The 23,899-nt window shown below is 40.8% G+C and overlaps 1 protein-coding gene across 1 annotated transcript in view; it reads left to right on the top strand.

The window, feature by feature from the left end:
• LOC140654303 (uncharacterized) overlaps nucleotides 1-23,899 on the top strand; it is a 205,677-nt gene that overhangs the window by 4,864 nt on the left and 176,914 nt on the right. The window contains exons 2-4 of the mRNA XM_072867465.1: nucleotides 9,402-9,536; nucleotides 10,194-10,303; nucleotides 12,301-12,405. Of these exons, the coding sequence (XP_072723566.1) occupies nucleotides 9,402-9,536; nucleotides 10,194-10,303; nucleotides 12,301-12,405 (350 nt within the window). The remainder of the gene's footprint in view (nucleotides 1-9,401; nucleotides 9,537-10,193; nucleotides 10,304-12,300; nucleotides 12,406-23,899) is intronic.

The raw sequence follows: 23,899 nt of genomic DNA, 5'->3' as shown, positions 1-23,899 counted from the left end.
TGTATGAGTCTTAAATCTACAAGTTTAAGGTAGGTAAGTCCCTGCTTCTATTTGCTTTTAATGGGATTTGGCTTCTTAAATTACTCTCAAAAAACGTACCCTAAGACGGGAGAACTTGTCAGTGTTTTTTTAGGTTTCATTGTGCTGCATTGTGAAATGTTGATATAGTTTAGTTACTTATGCATACATTTATGATGTGCATGTACCATGTGTTTGCAGTATTTCTGATTTCTAGGAAAACTGCCTGCTTTTTGCTTCAACTTCTTTCTTCTGCATTGTTTATATCCAGCGCTGCTTATTTATCATAGTTCTAGGTGTGCCATGATCTAGATATGACAGAGAACATGGAATATTTTTAATAAATTTGAAGAAACCTCCTGGTGAGGAAGGGCAAGATTATCTGGTAATGTAAAACCTAGTCTTTGGATGACTTGTGGGCAGAACCTCCTTTGGAAGCGAAGCTTTGGCTCTCAGGGAGTTAACGGACCATATTGCAGACTCGTGTTATTCACCAATTAAATACCTTCTCTCTTTGAACACAGTTAATAGATTTCCTCCTTCTGAAATTCAAGCCTGTTATTGCTTACGTTCTCTCTAAAATCTATTGCTTTTAATTTATTTCTGAGGAGAAAGAAATTTCCTTTCATTACTGCTAAATCAAAGCATTTTAAAATTGCATATTGAACATATGTAGTCTTGGTTTTATACTTTGGATTCCATGCTGGTCTTGGTTTAAAACTAGTCATTAATTGTTCCGGAGGTAAACTTGAGATTTTTGCCTTTTGCGTAAGCAGATGTATGCTTTCAGATATAATGTGTACACAAGCTGAGCTGTACATTTAGTTGTATTTCTCGCGGTGCCTTTGACCTATGGATGAGTGTTTGATCCCAGGTGTGTGAAAAGAGGAATGCTATTTAAGTTGGAGTGCTGATGTTCTTTTTTTGTATTCGTTAGTAGAAACACCATACTGCCTTCCCTTTGTAAGTCAGAGCAGAGCTTGGTTCAAATTGTTGCTGAGTAGAGAACACCATGCCCAGACTGTGTTTTTATGTACATAAATTAATTCAATATTGAAAATATATTATGATATCTCGGGCTATGCCTGAGAAGGAGGCTTTATAAGGTCCTTTGTATTGTTTTATAACAAAAAAGATTTCGCAATTTATGAAACATGTATTTTAGGCCTAGCCTTTTCAGGTGAGAATATTCCTCTATAGGAAATGAGTTTCCATACACCTCGACCCTTAGAATACTCTTCAGTGGTTATCCTTCCATTTGTAATTGCTGGTGCTCTCCCTGCCTGGCAGATGCGTTGTCAATGGTGAAAAATACAGTTGCATGAACTTCTCTTACAATTGCGTTCTTCATGAGGCAAGGCCTGTCCATCTTTTTTTTTTGTCTGTAAAGTAACACCAGGAATCTGTGGGGTATTTAGAACCTCTGTGTAAGTTTCTAATCAGAAAGATACAAATGTTTGGTGAGGGTTTTTTTTCCCCTGTTTACCACTATTGAACACTAATCCACTAATGCATGCTTGTTAGTTGCCATGGTTTTTATGGCTAGAATTCATAAAATATTTAGCCATAAAAAATTAGGCTCTACCAAAATTGCTTAATGTTTAAAAAAAAAAAAAAAATCAAATGGGCATTTGCATCAGTGGTATCAAGCTAAGGATTTATAGGGGAGTAAAAGACTTGGAATACTTTAACACTTAAAACATTGGCATGTAGGGACTTTTCTTGCTTATATTACATGTTACTTCAAAAGTAAGCTTTCAAGAAAAGAGATTTTGGTTCTAAACTGTTAAAATATGGCATCCACCACAAAAGCAGTGAACAATTCCTAGATACTGGTTGCCAAACTGAAACTGAGGATTTCACTACCTTCTAACTAGTTTCACTGTCAAGCAGTGTGGCACTTGCTGTAAACCCAAATGAGCTTTTTCTCCTTATGACACAAGTGGTATGACACTTTTTCAGTGATTTTTATTTTAACATTTTAGCATCAGGTCCTCTTGTGCCTTTTTGCCAAAAGAAGCTCAGGTGTGTGTATCTCGCAGATTTACTGGGGTGGCTTTTATTATTCACTCTTCTGCAGTGGAATGGTAATTGAGATGGGTGTAGTTAATGTGAAATTTCATCTAGAGGTGACTGCTGCTACTTGATGCTTTCCTCTTAGAATTTCATGTTTTTTTAACGCTCAGTGTTGTCTAAACTCTGGACAATTATTTGCTTTGTCTTAACAATGCGTATGTGCAAACTATTTCTTAGCCTCCTTATAAGTGACCTCCCATATGGTTTTCTAATTACATTAGAGTTGGATCCCTGGGACAAAGGTCCTTAAATTGTCCGTAAAGCAGTCGGCATGCTAGAAGGGCTTGTCGGTGCTGTGTGAGGCTTGGCAGGGCTGGTCACTGGCAGTGATGCTGACACTCTCCTGGATGCTGTTCTTTTTTTAAGTAAGTCACTTGTTTAAAAATAACCCCGGTGTAGAAATCTGGAGGTGCACAGAAGGCATCTAACAAGAAAGAACATAATGGATTTAAGAAGATGCTAGTATCAGGTAGTCTCTGGAATTATTGTACTATTATTTTGGTAGTGATTTTTCTTCGTTTACAATAAGACTCATGCCAAAGTAGCCATATTCTGGCATAATCAACTATTTTGGATACAGTAGATAAAAGTAATGCTCACGCTTCCCCGAACATGAATGAAGACGGGTATTTGGAGGTTATCAGAGTTGTATGCCAAAGTGGTGATACTATATTTGCCATCCTGTGGGTCTGTACTTTACTTGATGCCTTACATGCTCCTGCAGAAGCCACTTAGTGCCTGCAGAGGTCAGCCGGTAGAAGAAACTATGAAACGGGATGTAGCTGGGGACTGAGGCTATGTGACGCTATTTAAAAGAAAAAAAAAAAAATCACTCCTTGATTTAAAATGCAAAAAAAGGTGACTTGGCAAATCATAGTTAAATGATCTGGATGTGCATGTTTATCTTCTGCTTTTCTTGCTAACCAAAATAGATTATTCTGTCTTGGGGGAGGGAGGAGGATAGTTAAATAGAAGCTAAACGACAGATGCTGCACTTTTGATAGCGGTAGGAACTAAAAATCTTATTGTTGTTATAATAGCTGAGTGTGTAATTAATCATCTCATATTGATTTGCTCTTAATCTAGATGCAGCGCACAAAGGCTGAAAGAACTCTCATGTTATTTAGCTGCTCCATCTAATCAGAGAGAGGATGTGAATAAGACACAGCAGTGCATTAGTAACCTGTGGGGTTAGGAGAGTCTTCCGTGGTGGACCTTTGTCCACAGATCCAGAGAGCAGTAGTGATAATGAGACCTAATCTAAATGAGCTTGGTGCTTACAATCCATATCCCAGAGGGCATATAAACATCACAAATATTGATACAGGATCAGTAGAGAGCAGGGATTGATTAGTGGTCAAGGGAGCAGGATGTCCTAATTGTCTCTGGTAGTGCTGATTAATTTTATCTGAGAAATGTGGAGAAATGAGCCTTAAAATAGATTAAGGGTAGAAAGGGGAGCTTGGCAGTTTAAAAAGGAAGAAAAGCCTTTTCTGTCATTCCAGCCTTTGTGAATTAGTGTTGCTGTTAAGCAATACATATCTAGAGACAAAATTTATCTATATCTTTGTTTCTATATAAATAAATATATATAACTTCTTCTTTGGACCTTTTGTTTCTGTGGACTATTTCCTAATTTGACTCTTTTTTTTTTTTTTCTGTGTTCAGATGAAATTTGCTTTTCTCTCCTTTCCACTTGAGATGATATTTGTAACAAACTTTTAATCAATGTCCTGTTTGCATACAACATCCTGGTGCTGACCTTTTCTCCTCTACAGCGCAGCATGTTTCTGCATGGTGCCAGCCTGCCTTTCTAGAGGTCTCTTTTATAAGAAGCTGGGGATGTCTTGTTTGGGTGGTTGGAGGTGTGAGGAGATTCAGACAGTTCTCTAGCCTGAGAATTTTCTAGCCAAAGCCATTGTGGCAATGTACAACTACGTTCTGATCAACATCAGTGCATCTCTAGAGCAAAACCACTAGTTACCGTCACAGCAGCAGAGAATTTAGCCCTGACTAATCTTGGTTCCCTTAAGGAAAGTTCTCATTTGATCTTTTCAAACTAAATCTGGAAAAGCATATAGACTATGCTTTTCTAAACTTTTAATAAGAGCATAAAAGGAAGGAGCACCGACCAATTAGTGTTTTGAAAATACAGAATTCCAGCAAGTCGCTGCTTATGACAGGTTTCATCTGTTGACTGTTTCATGGGAAGATCAATAGTGTTCAGGCTGCAAATTCTTCAGCTGAGGCAATGCAGGCTACAACATCTCATTTTTAGGAAGATGTTAACAGCCTTCTGGCTTAGTGTAGAAGGGGGTGTCATTTACTTAGTGTCTGTGGAAAGACCTAAAATCAGACAGCCAAATCATTCTTTGCTTCATATTCGTTAATGTTTTGATTTAAAGTTTGCGCTGCTGAAAGAAACCTTTAGGGATATCTTGATGTGTGTTTGCTCTCTCACTGCCATTAAATCTACCTACCTCTAGCTTCTTGTTTTGAGCTGGAAAAAAGTGGATTGATAGAATGAGAGATTTCCTTTTAATTGTCATTCAAAGAGTCAGGTGCTAGGATCACGCTAGGAAGAATAAGAAAATATCCCTGTCGCAGAGATATGATGTACCTTTTGAAATGGTGGAGCTCTTCTCTTTCTAGCTCTTGTGTGTTCAGCTGTCTTCCCTTCTCCTCACTTCTCTCTGCCCCTTCTGGTCCACGTGTGCCAGGACTGTGTGCAGAAAGCTGCCTCTCTGCTCCCACGAGCAGATGCCCCGTACCTGTCTTTTCCTTTGTTACGTGAGAGCCATGTGCGCTTTGTCGTAAGGGTCCATCTATTGCTATATAAAATTATTTATGCTTGGGTGAGCGTGTGTAAAAGAGGAAGCTGCACTGATATCCTTCTCAGACTTGCAGAATCTCGGGCAAGGATAAAACTGCAGAGAACCTCACTTGGGAGATTGTAGACATGCTGTTTCTATCATCTGTTCTCTGCCCCGAGTTGTGGGAAGGCTGCCGTCCCTCGGGGGAGCTCGGTTGAGGCGATACTGGTGGTGACGACAGCTTGAGGTGAAAGACGTAGAATTGCAGCTCAGGATGAATGACCACAATTGCCAGTGACTCCTTGAAGACTTCAAGGATGCTGTCTGTATGTCCAAATGCTGTGAAATGCTGGGTGGGTGAGACCAGAGTCCATCGAGCTTGTGGGCTACTTCCAGGAGTGGGCAGCAAATGGCTAGTGAGGAGAATAAGAAAAAGGTGAGCATGCAGTGAGACTTTGCCTGAATAACTGCCTCAGCCTCAATACCTTGAGGCTCAGGGACTTCCTGAGCCAGGTTTGCCATCCTAGTATTTAATAGACCTCTACGGGTGTTTTTTGACTGTATTTTTGTATGAAGATACATATTCCTTTTTAAATTCTAAACACAGGAATGAATTGTATCCCGCCTGGAGATGCTTTTAATTTTCTCTGAACTTTTCCTGTTGTGCAGTGGTTCACAGGCATCACAGCCATATGATTAGCCAAGGCTGCTCTTGCTTCATGTTGGTCTAATTATCTGTTCATTAGAATCTTAAGTCTTGAGCTGGAAGTGTGTAGGGTGTCTTTGTTTAAAGGGCAGTCTCCTAATGCAAATATTAAGAGAGAGCTTTCTGTCTTGCCCGAGTCAGACTGACAAGCTAATAATAGCCTTCGTGTTAGTCTTGGCTAACAGAGAGCATCAGTATAAAAAGGTTTTAAAGGACTAGTGTATCAATCAAATCATAGAACATAATAGACATTTGTGTGTTTTGCTTGTTTTAACACTTAAACTCCCATTAGGAAGTATTTTCTGAATGCAAAGGGCATGGGAGTGAAAATGGAGCTCTCCTCCTCTAAATAGATCATTACATCCACTTGAGGTTTCAGGTTAGTCTTAGATGGCCTCTAATTAATAGAATGCCGTAATACAAAACTGGATTTTCAATAGTTGTAGTCTTGTTCAGGAAACTGTTCTTAGGTTATAGGTAACATATCAAAGAGCAATGAGTCAGATGGCTTAAAAACTGGTGCGTTGACTGTGTGTGGGGGGAGTTGTGAAGAGGGCATGTTTTATGTCCCAGCTTTGCCAGCAGAGGATTACATGTTATGCAATTGCTGCAATTTAATTATAGTGTAGCAGAGGTTTTGATATCTGCCTTTAAATTATCCCAAGGGCATCTAGGAGGAATGGCTTACTTTGAATAAATCTTAATAAACATATGACTTTATGCTGCTGGCTTGTTTTGTTCTGGGAGCGCCATTTGTTCCTAATAACTATATCATAGAAGTCAATACAGCTATTCCTGGAAACATGGCAATATCACATGAGTAAGAATTTATAGGATGGGCTCAGTATGTCATTACAACAATTGTCAGCTTCTCTCTTTTATTTATGGAAGAGTGATGCATATGAATGTACCTTTATCTGGAAAGTTTTAGGCAATTCTAATAAAAGGAGATATGCATGAATTATCAGTACATGATGTTCTATTCGCTAGAGGGAGAGTCATTTTAAAAAGCCTGCTAAGTGAGGCATGGTTGCTAAGTAAGGCGAGGGTTTTATTAGACCAACTGACGTAATGGAAAAAAAGCAGGCAAGATTTTGGGCATACAAAGACCTCCTTTGGATGCGAAACAAACGGCAGACTTTGCGCTAAGAATGGCTTGGGAACAATTGCTCTGAACTTAAGCTAAATATGTTAAGTGGTGAGGTAATTCGAGAGGAAGGGGTAGCTGGGACACGTGGGAAGGATTGCTAAGTAATGGATGCGACATGGGAATGTGGAGGAAGGGTGGTTTCTGGAGGAGTTTAAGGCAATCTGAAACTAGGCTGCTACTGTCTTCTGTCTTGCTTCATGCTGCTGGCAGCTGCAGCTAGGGCAAACTCAAACAATGGGAAATAAGGAGGAATATAGAAAATGGACTCTGCTGTGGAGGAGGAAGAACATGTAGCGGCGTGGGAGGGATGTCCACTGAAAGTGTGGTTTAGGGTGATGGAGATGAGCAGTTCCTCCAAAGCCTGGGAGAAATAGGCATTCTAGTTCAGGAAGCTAATTTCTATCAAGATAAGGCTTTCTAGTACAAATGTACTCTTTACTCTTTTTCCACGGTGAGATAAGACAACCAGAGCATACAGTTGTGAGCTTTCTTTTCATAACTTCCTTTCCTGAAATTCCTGAGGGGGTGGCTGGTTTGTTTTTAAATCCGATCTGTTTCTCTCCTGGAGTGTCCTTGTTGGGCGAAGGTCCTCTTTACCCTGAGGTGGGTGTCCCCAGTGTTCCCCTCGGCTGGAGAGCTGCAGTACCTGAGGAAGACCTGGCTGGATTTCCCATTCTGGGTGTGCTTTGCATGACCGCTGGCCTCTCTGGAGTACTGAGAGTCTTCTGCACACTACTGGGAACATCGTGGAGAGGCAGGGTTTCTTCCAAGTATTTAGCTCAGCAGTAAAAATGATCACACTTCTAGTATGTTCCTGTTCTGCACAGGCTTAATTTAATGATGTTTGTAAACTATCTGAAGACCTGCAGATGAAAGATGTACTTTTCTTATTAGAAAGGCTACCTTGCGTGGTGTTCAGACATGATAGGGAGCTGTAAAGTACTTTGGGCCTCTGAGATAAAAAGCACCGTAAATCTTGAATGAGATATTAACAGTATCCAGTGTAACTAATGATAACTTTAACTGCCGGGCGGCTGTTGGGCTAGAACAGCTACCTGTCGTATTAATGCAAAAAACCCCCTGTTTTCTAGCACAGGCTCACATTCCTCTGTCGATTGACAGAGAAAACGAAAGTGTGAGTATGTCTTCCTCTTCGTTACCCTCTAGCCTGAAGAGGGGTCTCAAACTGAAATTTGGGGAAGGACTTGTCTGCTAGCCAGGGTGACACAACTGCTGGCTGTTGTTTACCATTTACCAGAGTGGGTATACAAGGTCCCTTGTGTTTTAGTCATTGAGGCTTAAATTTGAAAAGCCTCACCAGCTAGAGCAGGCTGTTTTGGGGAATTGACGATTTAATGATTATGTTAACAATCTGTAAACTTATAAAAAAAAAAAAAATCACTGAATTAATTTCATTTTTGTTACAGTAGGCTCCTGCCTTAAAAGACAACAAAACCCTCCATGTTCTGTGGCTTTAGTTAGACCTTGCATGTTTTAGGCAGTTATTTTCTGGCATGCAGCATCTCCTAATTTACACCAGGGCAAAGAAATCAGAATAAGGCTGGTAGAATCTCTGCAAAACCATCAACGTGCAACCTTTTTCTTGACCCTCCGTACCTCCTGAAATCCTGCTATTTTTGTAACTAGGGCTAGGTAGCAGGATGAAGATTACATATCCTACAAAGCAACGCTTTTATTTTGGTCTTGTTATTTTAGGAATAATCAGCAGAGAACAACGATACTTCCTCTTATGAATTTCATGTGCTTCCCTGAGGGGACTGATAGCAAAGGGGGGCTCTTACAGAATATACATTTTCCGCAGCAATAGTTTAGATAAATCTTATCTGCCCTTGAATCGACAATACAGCTTCCATTGACTTGTGCGGAGCCTGAATTTCATTGTATATTTTGTTGAGTTTACGTACTGTTTTCTAAGGCAGGCGCTGTGCTTTCATTCTGTATGTACGGAGGCTTTGAGCTGTGGAGGTCAGTGCCTATAGCTGTCAAGTCTTTGATTCCCACCCTGGCGTGTCAGCTGAAAGAGGGGCTGTTGCATGTACAAGACCTAGTAGGGGGGCTTCCAGCGGTCTCGGTGTAGGACGAGCTTCTCGGGCTCCCTCACCTCAGTCATCGGCTCCTCAGCTTGTGATGTGCCATCCTTTGTCAGGCAGTGCCTCATCTGAAAGGGCAACTGTAGGCTGCTGTTATCCAGAGACAGCACAGAGTGTCTGTCGAGGCGTCAGTCAAATCCTGCTCCAACACTTTAGCTCTCATTTTCTGGGAACAAAGTACAGTCGTGTTTTGCTAGCTGGGCCATTCATGTAAAAATTGCCATCAGGAATGTGCTCGTGACTTGTGCAACCAATACGTTAATGAAATCTTGGCTCCATTAATGTCTGTGGACCATTTGCTGTTCTGAAATCACTGGATCATGATTTGTCAGGTGTTTATGGATACTGTGTTTTTGCAAGAGAGCTGTTTCATCAAGGTGAAACAAGTCCTAGAACTACACTATTTTGAAAAAGTAATATAACATATATTTCAAACTGTTACACGTAGCATAACTTTATGTATATTTCTCTAGACTTCTAAATTTTGTGCTAGAAATAATAAAGTATATCTTTTTCTTTCCCTCAAGGCCAAATGTCTGTCCGGTGTTTGAGTTGGCACTGGTAGGACACCAACAGCCGTGTGTTCAAGCCTTTAGTCGTGTGGTCAAGATGTGGAAGCAAGGTTGCACAGGGAGGAGGTGGTGTATGGGCTATGAGAGAAGGTAATATATTATCTGGCGTTGTAAATGAACTCTGTTACTGAACTCAGTGCAAATTCTTTACAACTTTTTTTTTTGAGAGAGAGAAGTTGTAAACTATTTCATCTGAAATATGTGTGACTTAGTTACGGATATATCGTGTCCTGCTGAGACTTTACTTTAAGTCTGTTATTACTGAGCGGAAAATGTGACTTTCTTCTGTGTTTTGGGTGTGTCATGAACTTCTTGCCTGGCTTTAGATCACAATTTTATATTATCAGAAAATGCTCCTGTCTCATCCTGTTTCAGGTGAAGTCCAGCTGTCAAATCATCTACTTTGAAAAATTGAGCTTCTTTCTATTCCTGTCATATACTCATAACTGATGGGAGACCTGACTCTCCCAACAGCTAAAACGAAAATTGATTGCAAAACAAAATCACTCACCTTTTGACTAGCCTGAATACAAATTCATCAGAAAATATGTGGACATAGTACATTAGAGCTATTGGATGTTATCAGGATGCATTTTGCTATATTTGCTTCATTTTTAACGAGAACTACTGATATGGGCTGAAAAAATGTATAGTAAACATGATGTATGAGTACAGTTTGTTACTGATGAGATGTGAATAAGTGGAACAGGAGTTGTGATTGTTCTCTTAAACTTGCTCTCTTCAAAGGTCTGGGTACTACACCGTTTACAAGCAGGTGTACAGAATGGAGCATCAGACTGTCTATAAGTGCTGCCCTGGATGGGTCCAACGTGACGATGAACCTGGCTGTTTGCACTGTAAGTTGATGGCAAAACTGTGACAAACCGAGAGATGATATCCTTAGGCCTTACTTTCCTACTGATGCTTACTTCTAGAAAGATGGATTTTGTTTCTTGCTATTTATAACGGGGATTTCCAGTTATAAAGAGGTAATCTATTGATGGGGAAAGAAACTTCTTTTAAAAATACAAGAGCTGTCATATGTAAAAGTACCAAGTATCTCTAATTTTAATCTAAACAGTGGAAACTGAATTTCTGATTATAGTTGTTGCAGCACTTTTGTGCCAGCCTGGCTTTGATGGGCCAACCAAATTTATTGCTGTTACCCAAATTATGCAAAGAAATCTGCTGTAAGGCACTTGTTTCTTGGACGTAGCACTCATTGTGGAGTCTGACTGATTTTGGCTTTTTCACTGCTGCTGTTGCCAGTGAAGCAATTGTGTTTCTACCCTACGGTTCTCCACCTGATGACAACCTGTTCCTATCAGTAATTTCTAATCATAATTGGATGTTCTCCTAAAAGATGGAATTTAATTTAAATAAGGAAGCACTTTAGCCACTGTTAACCAGGCATGAGTAGAAGATAGCAATTTACTCACTGTTTAGTTTTGTTACTGTTTTGTCAGTAATTGTATTTTCTGTATGAAAGTTAGCATCTGTTCCTATGTATTAATCTTCATACCAACTTGAGGGCTGCATTCAGAGAGCTTGCCTTTATGATTGTCTCTTTGTATTTAAAAACCAAAAACAAGCCTGAGAGGTATTCCCGTTAGTTTCAGCTTGAATCTGCATGTTCGGTGTGCACCTGTTTTGTTGTAAGAAGTCAAAGATATGCTTACGATCTGTATTTTAATCTCTGGTGTAAAGGAGTTTAACATATTTGAGCACCAGTGGCAATATAAAGTTATTTTCTTCCTGAAAGGCCAGTGCAGGCTTGCTTTGAATTCTTTAAGGCATGAAAGCAGTTGAATTATTCTTTTATATTTGATACTCTTTGCAAGTTTGGCTCAAGTATGTGGAATTTAACTTATTGTAAATAAATAATGTTCTGCATTGGAGGAAAGGAAGTATCGTAATTCCCTTGGACATTGTCCTGGTTTTGGCTGGGCTAGAGTTAATTTTCTTCCCAGTAGCTGCTATAGTGCTGTGTTTTGGATTTAGGATGAGAATAATGTTGATAGCACACTGATGGTTTAGTTGTTGCTAAGTAATGTTTACACCAGTCAAGGACTTTTCAGCTCCCCATGCCCTGCCGGGTGCACAAGGAGCTGGGAGGGGGCACAGCCAGGACAGCTGACCCACACTGGCCCAAGGGCTATTCCATACCATATGGCCTCATGCCCAGTATAGAAACTGGGGGAGCTGGCCAGGGAGGAGGGATCGCTGCTCAGGGCCGGGCTGGGCATCAGTTGGCAGGTGGTGAGCAATTGCATTGTACATGACTTGTTTTGTACATTCTTTTATCATTATTATTATTTTCTCTTCCTTTGCTGTCCTTTTAAATGTCTTTATCTCAACCCATGGGTTTTACTTTTTCCCCCCCACCCTGATTCTCTCCCCCATCCCACCAGGACAGGGGGAGGGTGAGCAAGCAGCTGTGTGGTGCTTAGTTGCCAACTGGGGTTAAATCATGACAGACATATATAACGTCTTTTAGTACACCAGTATTTCTTAACCATTGCTGAATTATTCTCTAGCAGTTCATCTCTTCTTTCATTCTGGGTTCAGGTAGTGTTTTGAGTCCTGAAACTGTCTTCTGCCTCTGAAGCATCAGGTTAAACTGCATTATCTTCGTCTTATTTTTATCCAAGTTAAATTTCTTCATATCAACATGGCAGTTATACCCATGATAACAAGTTCTATTGCAGTCTAACCTTTCCACTTAAATAAAAAGCTGGATTTCTTATTTGGAAGTTCCTGTTACAGCAGGACTATGACAGGATGAGGCAATTCTGGAGGATCCTTGGCACAAAACCAACACCCCCCCCCATTTCATTCTGTTTGTGTGTAATAGTGCTGTGCGCTGTTGGCACTTGCTTCAATGGAGGGAAATGTTCTGAAGCAGGATCCCAGATGTGCCAGTGTCCTGCAGGATTTCAGGGTCCTCGCTGCCAGTATGGTGAGTCAAATGTAAATTGTCTCAAATGCATCCGGTGTTTGGGTAAAATGCATGTTTAACAATACTTGGTAAAACATGAATATTTTATTAATGTTGACTTAAAATTAAAGTTGCCTCTGCTGCACTCCAACTGGTTATTTGGTCATTCTCCTGTTTTCCATACTTTGCCTTTTTTGGTGTCATTCTCTTATCTCTTATTTGGTCATTCTCTTATTTTCCAGAATTTGCCTTTTTGGCGTTTTAACAAAGCAAGATGAAAAATTAATTTGGTTGATATCAGATGAGTTTCTGTAATGGATAATATTGAATATCAGCAGTGGTGTCCAGTGCAGTATCTCTCTATTGCTTCTGAACTTCCATGTTCTTGTGGCACTCTTGCTAAATTTCTCAGCATTGCTTTTACCCTTGTGAGAGTAAACTCTGGGTCAAAACAGGTTGGGCGGTAGGTAAAGAATGTAGCAAATGAAGCAAATGTATTCATGGGATTTCTTTTGGTGCATCTGAAATTAGGAAGCTTGGTTTTACAGATTGCTGCCAAATATTTCCTAGTGTTCTTGAAATAATTTATGCACCAATCTTTCATTTCAATAACTGTGTTCTAGCATATTATAGACTAAATTCTATGTGGCTTAGACTATCACCCACTCTCAATGGGAATCTTTCTCTTATATGCTGGTTCACAATCTGATAAACTCACAATGGGTTGGCTTGTAATTTATGTGAAATAAGACCATCATATACTGTGTAAAGCTCTCCAAAATTATAGAACTGCATCCATTTGACTTCTTAAGGGGGAGAAAAAAGTCATTCCTTCAGAGTAGGCTGTGATTGGGACAAAGGATTTCTTTTGTATTAGACAAATGATAATTTCCTTTTCAACTGAAGCACATTGTGTTTATTCAAAGAAAGGCAGATTTTTGAATATTTAGGTTTTTCGCTTTTAAATGCTGATATGTTCACATCCTCACCTGGCTTGTCTATCATGAAGTGAGAAGGAACATAACTGTTTACAACAATCCCTTTAGGAGCTGAAAAGCTAAGCTCTCTACACAATTCATGGCTTGTATCATGCTTGCTTCCTAACCTCTGTCATATTCTGATCTCTGGGCTCCACCAAGGCTTATGTGGTGGACTGGGTCTTGTGTGGGCTCACTGCAGCAAAGCAACTGCGTCTGTATGGGTAGCAGCCTCCCTTAGCGAAGGTAATAAAGCAGCTGGAGTTGCAGCAGGCATGGTAAGTGGGAAATGCAAAAAGTCAGCAAACGTTGCAACAGGGTTGTCTTCATTGAAGCCTGGTCATAGATAACATTTTTCATGTATAAGCAAGCATTTAAATAAAACGCAGGGCTCTTTACAATGAAACTTCTACTGACGTCAGAACACAGTGTGCCCACATCTGCCTTCAGACAATATCAGCTCAGTTAAGCAAACTCCAAGGGTGATGCTGTAATTGTGTATGTCTTTACTGCCCATAGAAACTAGAAGTTTATATATGTAACTTGGTATGAACCAGAGTGACACCAATGCAGGTTGCTTTGTTATTGACTTACAGTAGAGCTGCTGCTTCAAAGTAAGCAGGATCTCTAAGGAGCCCACATAATAATCTTTTACCAAATGCAATGTAAGTCTCAGCAAATTCTAAACTGTCTTTGCTAGTTTTTTGAGTCTCCTTCTGTTGCTGGAAATACCTACGGCACCAAGGCATTTCCAACAGGCAGATTATGTGGGTGCAGCATGTGGGTAGCACAGGTCAGATTTTCAAACTGAAATGAGATTGTGCGGTCTCTATTTCAGAGGTTGGCGACTGCAGACACTGTAAAAACAATGTGAGGTATCCTGCAGTTCTTGCTTTTTGCAGTTGGGTGGAACTTTATCTTGGTGGTTTGTCTGCTTTCTATTGATTCCTAAGGTTTGAATGGAATTTCAGTAGTCATCATTTTCAGGTTTATATAGTAGCTGCTATCGCAGCCTGGCAGGAGTGAGTTTATAAATTAAATTCTGAAGGGAAAAACCTCCTTTCAGAAAGAATGTTATGGACAATTCACCTGCCTAACAAAAGCAAGGTAATTTAGAGTGTAAGGCCTCTTAACCATTGCAGGCATCTCCAGTCAGATGCTTGCGAGTTTTGTGTCATATTTGTTGCAAGCAAAACTAAAGAAAATGTACTGTGGAACTGGCAGCTGTAGCCTCTGTTTTTCTGGCCAATGTTGGCATATTGCTCTTTAAAGTAGCTTTAATTTAATGTGACTGCATTACTTAATGGTAATATATTGTGGTTTTAAATGATCATTAAGTCTAGTCTGTCCCCTCCTCCCTACTTGCCTGTGCACCCTTACTGTAAAATAAACTGTTTTCCTTCCAACACTTAACCCAAAGGAAAAGGAATCTCTCCTACCACCATCTTTTGCTCGGAGGATTCGGTGGAAGAGATGAGTGCCAGGAAAACCACGGTTTATGTTTTTGGCACATGTGTTATAAAATGTTAGTGGAAAAGATTATACTATGATGTGTGAAGCTGTCAAAGGCACTGTTTGGTAGAGAGGCACACTTCTTTGTACCTCTGGACTGCATCCCTCAATTGTCTCTTTGGCAGGAGTGTTCAGGTGGCCCTCTTGGGCTTTACAGGGGAAGGGGGGCTCTAACTGGGTACGAGACCACAAAGTACTGGCAGAAAGCTGCCCGTTGGGCATTCTTGGTTGTAATCTTGGCTCTGTCACTTCTGGTGTTGTGGCCTCCTGTCAATCTCCAGACAGAGGAGGAACCATGGGCATTTCATAACTGTACTTGCACTCATTTGAGCACAATTGTTGCATGTATCCCCTTTTATGTCCTCCCCTCTCTGACCTCTTTGCTTATCTTCTTTCTGTTTCTGTCATTGTGTTGACAGCTAATTCTAAAGTTTCACTTGTGCAGTGGCTCTCATGATCTCCCTGCTGGGCACTACAATCCACAGACAATAGACAAGAAATTATTATAAAAATATTATTAAAATCAGTTACTTGAAAAAAATAAATGGGAACATATATCTCGAATCTTCTAATCTGGCTTTTCCTGTTTGTTGTGTTTATATTTGCCATGAAATTAGTAAGTACGTAAGCCTCCTGGAAGTCAAGTTGCTACATGCTTTGCACTGGTCTGTCCTGCAGAAAGTTTGTGACAGATCCTTGAGAATGACTTATGACAGCCCAGTGCATCGCAGCAATCTGTAGCAGAGATGATTGTTCACAATTGGCGTGATCGCATCTAATGACTTTTTAAAGATGTCACGTGGTGTTTTAGCAGCCTGTAACGTGACATTTTTTCTGATTAGATGCTGAAAGGGTTATGATTCCTGTAACAAACTTTATGTAATTGTGACTAGAAATGCATTACTGCATCTCTTGTATACTTCACTCCATATTTTTATTATTTTACCCACACAAGCAGCAATACAAACTTGGAAGAAAGATTTATGAGTGAAATGGTCGAGCTCTTCATATAGCCATTACAAGGATTCAGTGACAGATTGAGCTGTCTCTTTCATTGTCTGCTGCAATTTGTCTTGTAATAATAGACTTATATCAATTACAATGTAAACTTGCAAGCTGTATTTCTTTCTATTTTTTTAACTTGTTTGGAAGTTGAGTTTCCCATTTCTCTTGAGCTCAGTGAAAGGGAGGGGAGACTTCTAACAAAAAAGAGAAACGGCAAAACCCAATGCCAAGAATAAAATCTGCTGCAGTGCTGGTTTCATTGTTATTCACTAGTTGTCCTGGTAATCTTGTTCAAGGCCTGCTAGCCACCTGAGCTGGACATGGAAGTAAATTAATTTCATTTAGCTTGTTTAATTCAGCCCTGGGACTTGTACTTGGACATGCAGCTAGTGAAAGCATTCCAAATTCTACAAACAAGGGTAACTTTATTTACTCCTTGTGTACATAAAATTGCTCAATGCAAAGTGAGGGGTTAGTTTTGACTCTTAAGCATTTTGTCATCAAACATCAAGTTATTCCTGGTTTTACCAAGTGCCTCCTGCTGGTTTTAATACTTAAAGTAAAAGCAAGAGTGAGAACTGAATAGGCTTTATAATTTAATGACTGGAAAAAAATCCCGGCATTACAAAGGTCTACCTCTACAAGAGGCTACCATAATTAGGAAAGAGTAACTACAATTGAGCTACTCCGAGAAGATGAGTATTCTCGGAAGATGTTTAAAAGTAGGCGAGGAATGACCAGGGCAGACTTGTCAGGAAAGTCATCTTATGATGACATGATGTTTGTCATCTCAGCTTAATCATTTGAAGAAAGCTGAACACAATATTCCAGTGTTTAACAGATTAAGTGTCAATATATTTAAATTTTACAGTGTAACGCTTGCTGTAATGCAGGTGGAATTTAAATTCTTTTACACAGGCTGATGTAGATTACTAAAGATTGCATGCTTGGGAAGCATTTACCACATCTTGAGAGGCAGTGTGGTCTGCTGAATACAGTACTTGCCTGATACTTGAGATAAGAGCTTTGTTTTTCACCTGCCACTGACCTTGGATAGGAGTTCAATAACTTTTAGCAAATTATGCCACTATGCCTCAATTTCTTTGTATATGAAATGTTGATAATGATAGCTCATTCCTTTGTAAAGTGCTTTGAGACCTAAGTAATTAAGCGTAAGATAATAGCACTGGAATGTGTGCGTATATAAAGGCAAAATGTACCCTACATGGGTAGCTAAAATGAAATGCTTATGAGATAGATATTCATCAGTTCATTGACTAGCTGTCAATCTCTTCCTTTGGTCACACGCTATTAAAATATTGAACTACATAAAGAGTCTAGTATAAACGAAAATGTCAGCACCTCCTAGTCCAGGTAGATCAGAGTTTACACTACAGAAGTACTTAAAACAAAGGTGAGTGTTTTGTGTGTTGTTTTTTTAAACCATTGATTAAAATGGCATGAAGTCTGATGGATCTTCTTGCAACCAAAAATACTCTCTCATTCACTGTGAAAAAGAATTTCCTTCCATTTTCCTCTAGGAAATATTTCTTCCTGCAAAGAGTTATTTGATAAAACTTCTGATTAATGTCCTGTCTGCCATTCCAGTCTCTTGGAGAGATGCATATTTTCTTCTTTGAGACTGAAGACCTGGACAAGCCTTACCAGGGCAGTATATATCTATGAAATGGTGCTACAAATTTTCATTCTTTGTAGGTCCCTTAAAACAGCAAATGGCAAGCTTAAAACTCCTGTGTATCTGTTACCCATGGAGATGTCTTTAGTTTTCATGGATCTTTGTTTCCCAGTGGAACTAGATCATGTTTAAGTATTTGTGAGGGTAGACTAATTCTTAACATGCTTACGCAGTGCTTGCTGATAGCAAGGCCCTCACTGTTGTCAGGGGGTCTGGTATTCTGTTTTCATGTTTTGGCTATGAGTCCCTCCCATGCAGTTTTACCAAAGATAGAACTTTTAACATGCAAATGTGTAAACGAGAAGAAAATACATGATAATTCTGCATTAGCCCATAGGGAGAGTGGAAGAAGATGGCACAAAGCTAATTTATGTTCAGATTGCTCTAGTTTAGTGCACATAATCTCTTTATCAGGGTGTTTTTCTGTCCTAGCACAGTCACTCTCCTGCTCCAAATGACTCTGTCTCACTAGTGAAGTGGTAGTGAGCCAGTCATGGCAAGGGAAGCAGAGGTGACTGATTGGGCTGCTCAGGATAAAGGTACCTGTCCTCTGGCAGAAGGAAACCTTGTGGTTATCCTTTACTCCTCGTGGGACCTGGTCTCCTGTTTTTACTCTGCTCCTTTTCAACTCCCAGGAAAAATGATCCATCAGTCCTATACCTTTTTCTTTGGCTACCATACTCTTCTGTCCTTGTGATGAAGAATCATAGAATCATTAAGGTTGGAAAAGACCTCTAAGATCATCTAGTCCAACTGTAAACCCAACACCACCATGTCCCAAAGTGCCACATCTAACGTGCTTTTTTTTAACTCCTCCAGGGATGGTGACTCTACCACCTCTCTGGGCAGACTGTTCAATGCTTAACCACCCTTTCAGTAAAGAAATTTTTCCTAATACCCAGTGTAAACCTCCCCTCGTGCAACTTGAGGCCATTTCCTCTCGTCCTATCACGTGTTACCTGGGAGAAGAGACTGAGCCCCACCTCTACAACCTCCTTTCAGGCAGTTGTAGAGAGCAATAAGGTCTCCCCTCAGCCTCCTTTTCTCCAGGCTGAACAACCCCAGGTGCCTCAGCTGCTCCCCATCAGCCTTGTGCTCCAGACCCTTCCCCAGCTCCGTTGCCCTTCTCTGGACACGCTCCAGCCCCTCCATGTCTCTCTTGTGGTGAGGGGCCCAACACTGAACACAGCATTCGAGGTGCGGCCTCACCAGTGCCCAGTGCAGGGGCACGATCACTGCCCTGCTCCTGCTGGCCACACTATTTTTGATACAAGCCAGGATGCTGTTGGCTTTCTTGGCCACCTGGGCACACTGCTGGCTCATGTTTAGCCAGCTGTCAACCAGGTCCTTTTCCAGTGGGCAGCTTTCCAGCCACTCTTCCCCAAGCCTGTAGCGTTGCATGGGGTTGCTGTGACCCAAGTGCAGGACCCAGCACTTGGCCTTGTTAAGCCCCATACAATTGGCCTCAGCCCATCCATCCAGCCTGTCCAGGTCCCTCTGTAGAGCCTTCCTACCCTCGAGCAGATCAACACTCCTGCCCAATTTGGTGTAATCTGCAAACTTACTGAGGGTGCACTCAATCCCCTTCTCAAGATCATTGATAAAGATATTAAATAAGACTGGCCCCAAAACTGAGCCCTGGGGGACACTACTTGAGACCGGCCACCAACTGGAGTTAACTCTCTTCACCACAACTCTCTGGGCTCGGCCATCCAGCCAGTTCTTTACCCAGCGAAGAGTACACCCACCTAAGCCATGAGCTGCCAGCTTCTCTAGGAGAATGCTGTGGGAGACAGTGTCAAAGGCTTTAGTAAAGTCCAGGTAGAGAACATCCACAACCTTTCCCTCATCCACTAAGTGGGTCACCTGGTGGTAGAAGGAGATCAGGTTGGTCAAACAGGACCTGCCTTTCATGAACCCACACTGCCTGGGCCTCATCCCCTGGTTGGCTTGCACATGCCTGTTGAGCGCACTCAAGATGAACGGGTCCATAATTTCCCAGTACCGAGGTCAGGCTGACAGGCCTGTAGTTCCCCAGATCCTCCTTCCGGCCCTTCTTGTAGATGGGTGTCATATTGGCCAGCCTCTGGTCATCTGGGACCTCCCCTGTTAACCAGGACTGCTGATAAATGATGGAGAGTGGCTTGGCAAGCTCCTCCGCCAGCTCCCTCAGTACTCTTGCGTGGATCCCATCTGGCCCCATAGGCTTGTGAGGGTCCAGGTGGTGTAGCAGGTCGCTAACTGCTTCCTCCTGGATTATGGGGGGTTTATTCTGCTCTCCGTCCCTGTCTTCCAGCTCAGGGGGCTGAATACCCTGGGGATAACTGGTCTGACTATTAAAGACTGAGGCAAAGAAGGCGTTAAGTACCTCAGCCTTTTCCTCGTCCTCGGTGGCAATGTTCCTCCCCGCATCCAATAAAGGAGGGAGATTCTCCTTGGCTCTCTTTTTGTTGTTAATGTAGAACCACTGTTAATAAAGAAGCGCTGGCTGACAGCAAAGGTGTAGATGCTTTTGGTCTTTTATATGGCAGTGAAGGAGCACCAGTGTTGTGTGAGCTCTTGACAGCTTGAGGGCATCCTGTTGGCTGGGTATGTGCTGAAGCACTTCAAAGTTGTGCAACCACTTGTGCCTGCATTAGGGGCTGTGGTAATGAGTGTCTTTTTTTAGTGCTTGTCAAAATAATAACAGTGCTGTTGTACTGGAGTATCCAAAACTCTTCCAAGGAGTGAAATTTGAAAGCGAGAGTGTGTTTTAAACAACAAACACAGCTAACAAGGTGTGTTGACGTGTTTCATCTCATCAGAAGTTAAGAGTAGGCTGTGGCACTTCCTTTCTGTTTGTCATGTGTGAACCACACAGGAGAGACGAGCAGCGTGAGGTAGTTTCATATGATGGTGCTTTACTGTCTTTACTTCTTCTACGGCAGGTTGTTTGTGGCCAGCAATTAATGCTTGATGTTGTGTTAAGGAAGTAGTCACTGCTGACATCTCAGCCAGTTCTAAAGTAAATTGTTTTAATTCAATGAAATAGTAGGCAGTCTAGGTTTTAAACAACCTTAATATAAATTGATCATATTACAAATGCAGAAGCCCTTGATGTAGATGAAGTGATCCGAGAATCCAGTAAGTATTTACTGCTTTGCTGTAATTCTTTCCAACACTGAAGATTTCACAGTTCCTTTAAATCTCTTTCAAAGGCTGTTTCAGGTGATTTTTATTCAGTGTTAAGAGTGTTCTACTGCCCAATATGCATTTGAAAAATCTCTTTTATTTAACTTATTTCAGATGTTTTTGGGTTTAAAGTCCTACTTCAGTTGGCTGGACAACTCTGCCCTTGCTAAAACTGCTAGATGCGTCTTTGAGGGCATAGTAAGTTGTATGCTTAACTCATGTAGAGTGGTCCTGTAGGCATGAAAGCCAACCCAAAAGGAGACCTAGAAATCTGCTCAGTCTAAAATAAGGATGACCTCTTCAAATTTCCCCTCTCATTAACTAAAAATCAGTATCTTATTTCATATGAAGATACTGCTGTTATCACTGTGTTAGTCCTGTTAGTCTGCATCTCTTCACCTTCCTTGATATTGTCTGTAGCACACTGGCAGCAGGCGAGTTCATACCAAATGCAGCCTTTGTATTTCTCAGTGTAATCCTCGGTGTATCATCAGCCTCTGTCAGCTTGGTGTTGTCAGGGCTAAATTGGTGTCCTGCTGTCACCGCTGCGTTCATTCTGATGCTTCTCGTGCAATCTGCTGCTTGGTGACCTTGGAAGCTGCCTCATGGCACTGCCTGTTTCTGCCTCGGGTGGGGGCTGTGAAGCCTCACAAGATCTACAAATCCAGTTTTGGCCCTTCCAGAAGCAAGATAAAAGCTTGGCAGCACTTAAAGCTTCCTTGATGGCATGGAAGTCTGGAGAGTCTATAAGCACAGAGGCAACTAAAATAATGCTGTTCAGGTCAAAAAATAGAGAGGAAGGTATGAATGATGAAAGTATGCTGTCCTTGCACTTCAGAGACCATTTCAGATCTCATATCCATTCAGAAACATGGCTTGTGCAAGTCTTCAAAAGGCAGACAATACTTGCACGGTTTGGAAGAATATTAGGGCAGGAATCAACTGAAATAGTGGGATGGGGATATTCAACTCTATCAAAGTAGCTTGAGAGCTCAGAGGAACAATAGAGAAGTATAGGCACTAAGGCAGGTCTTCCCTTGGACTGCCAAAAGAGCTTGACACTTAACTTGGTCATTTTTAGTAACTGGGAAGTAGCACTAGATACGTACAATTTATTTAAGCAAGTACTTTAGTATGCTTTCCTGTTTTGTGTGCTTGGAAATAGTGGATGATTTTTGTTTGGCTGCTTTTACTGTACGATTGTAATTCATGCTTTGTCAGGAGCAAATTTGGATAAAAATTTAATTTATAACGGATTTTATATAAACCAAATGCTTTAGGCGATTTTATGTGGTTAATCAAAAGTATTTGCAAGAGAAAATATGCCAACAGAACTTTGGTGTTTAAAATTAGTATATTAATCAGAGCAGTTATTTATAGTTAGTGAACTGAATTGATTGTTTTTTTCTGTGATGTCCTATACTACTTAGAACTAATCGATCTCATCCTGTCTTACTTGTAGGAAAAAAGGGAGAACACTGCTCTTTCAGTCCTTAATTAGTTTATCAACTTTAATGAAATTTTAGCCATGGTAAAGTCTTCTGATGTAACCTTTTAGCAGATTCTGGTCTCACTGGATAGTTGGAGACCTTCAGCACTTCAGTGATCTAATTGCCTTGAAAATCTGAGAAACAAATATGCAGTGGTGGTTTTTGTTTTTTTGGGTTTTTTTAAACCCTAAGTCTTAATGAAGCGTATAAATTTCACATTCGATTTTTAAATGTTTTAAAAGGGAAAAAAAAACCTATTTGAAGTATTTAAAAATAAAAAAATCTGTTTCTAATGTACAGTGTCAACCCCTACATGTAGTTCTATCAAAACAGTCATCTGCTGTCGCAGAATACTGCCTTCTGAGTCTGGTCTCATGGTAATATACCTTTCTCTAATCTGTCTCCTGTCTTCTGAACTTTGATGGCAACTGATAGGTATCCTGTCACTTAAAACAGATCGTGGTTTGAATAATAAATTATAGATATATATAGTCACAAATTAATACAGATGTAACGTTGGACCTAAATATAAAATGTCACAGAGCTGGAGCTGATTAGAAACCCATGAGAAAGATGAGTTGAATGCTCTTCTGTGCAGAGACTTGCAAAAGACAAATGTAATGCACAAAACACTGCAGAAGGTCCAAGCTATCTATAATCTCTCAAGAAAAAAGTTATGGTTAAGATAAAATGACATTATCTGTTCTAATGATGGATAGCGGTTGATTCAGAGATTAATTCCAGCTGCAAGCAAGATCCTGTGAAGGATTCAAAAACCTCGAAAGCATGGCTTCCTCCAGCCTTTCCGTTCTTTCTTCTTTGCCCTTCCCCCTGCGTTCACGTCTCTCTTCACACACACCTAGTCTTTGCCAGCGTCATCTATAGGAACACCTTTCAGCATCGGTAAGATATGAACCTCTACAGATGAAAAGCCCTTTAAAGTAGCCACTTAAAAAGCTAGGAGGAATAAAAGCTTTGTCATTTTAAAATGGGAATGGTAAAACACTGATTGAAAAATCATGACTGGCTCTCACCTAGATATGACAGCATATAATAATCGGCCCATCTTGCTGAAATGCTCTCGAGTGCCTGGGCTTCACAGCCATTAGTACAAAGCGACAGGTAGACAGACGGCAGTAGTGAAACAGCAAACAAATATGTCAAAAGTAAATGAACCTAAGAATAACCACTTCAGAGCAAATTCACCCTTATTGTCTTTGGTGCAAAGGGCTGTTTACTTTGTACTTGGTGCAAAAAGTAAAAAAAAAAAATGGAAGAAAACTTGCTGTCTAGCTGCTAGCATTTATTTGGTGTTGGTTCAGGAAATGTGGTAGCAAACCATAGCAAAGATGAATGTTGTGCAGAGATGCTTGCAGGTACGTTTATTTCTTCCCCCCCTATCAAAAGGTGAGTGAGCAGACCTCGAGTCTCTAGAAACATCTGGATTCTATTTCATGACTCCTGCTGGTCTCTATGTGGCCGTGGGCAAATTTCTTTGGGTATCCAGCCTGCCTGCTTCAGTGCAGTGCAGAGGTATCTGAGCTAATCACCATCAATTGGGTCAGGTAATATAGGTGAGTTTAAATAGCCCACGGTACTATGGCTAGACTTTTGTCAACAGCCAGGTTGGGCAGTTTTTATGTAGTCCTGTATGCAACCCCTAT

This window comes from Ciconia boyciana, chromosome 7 (assembly GCF_034638445.1).
Source record: "Ciconia boyciana chromosome 7, ASM3463844v1, whole genome shotgun sequence".
NCBI classification, from domain to species: domain Eukaryota; kingdom Metazoa; phylum Chordata; class Aves; order Ciconiiformes; family Ciconiidae; genus Ciconia; species Ciconia boyciana.
This window is presented reverse-complemented; position numbering and strand designations above follow the sequence as displayed.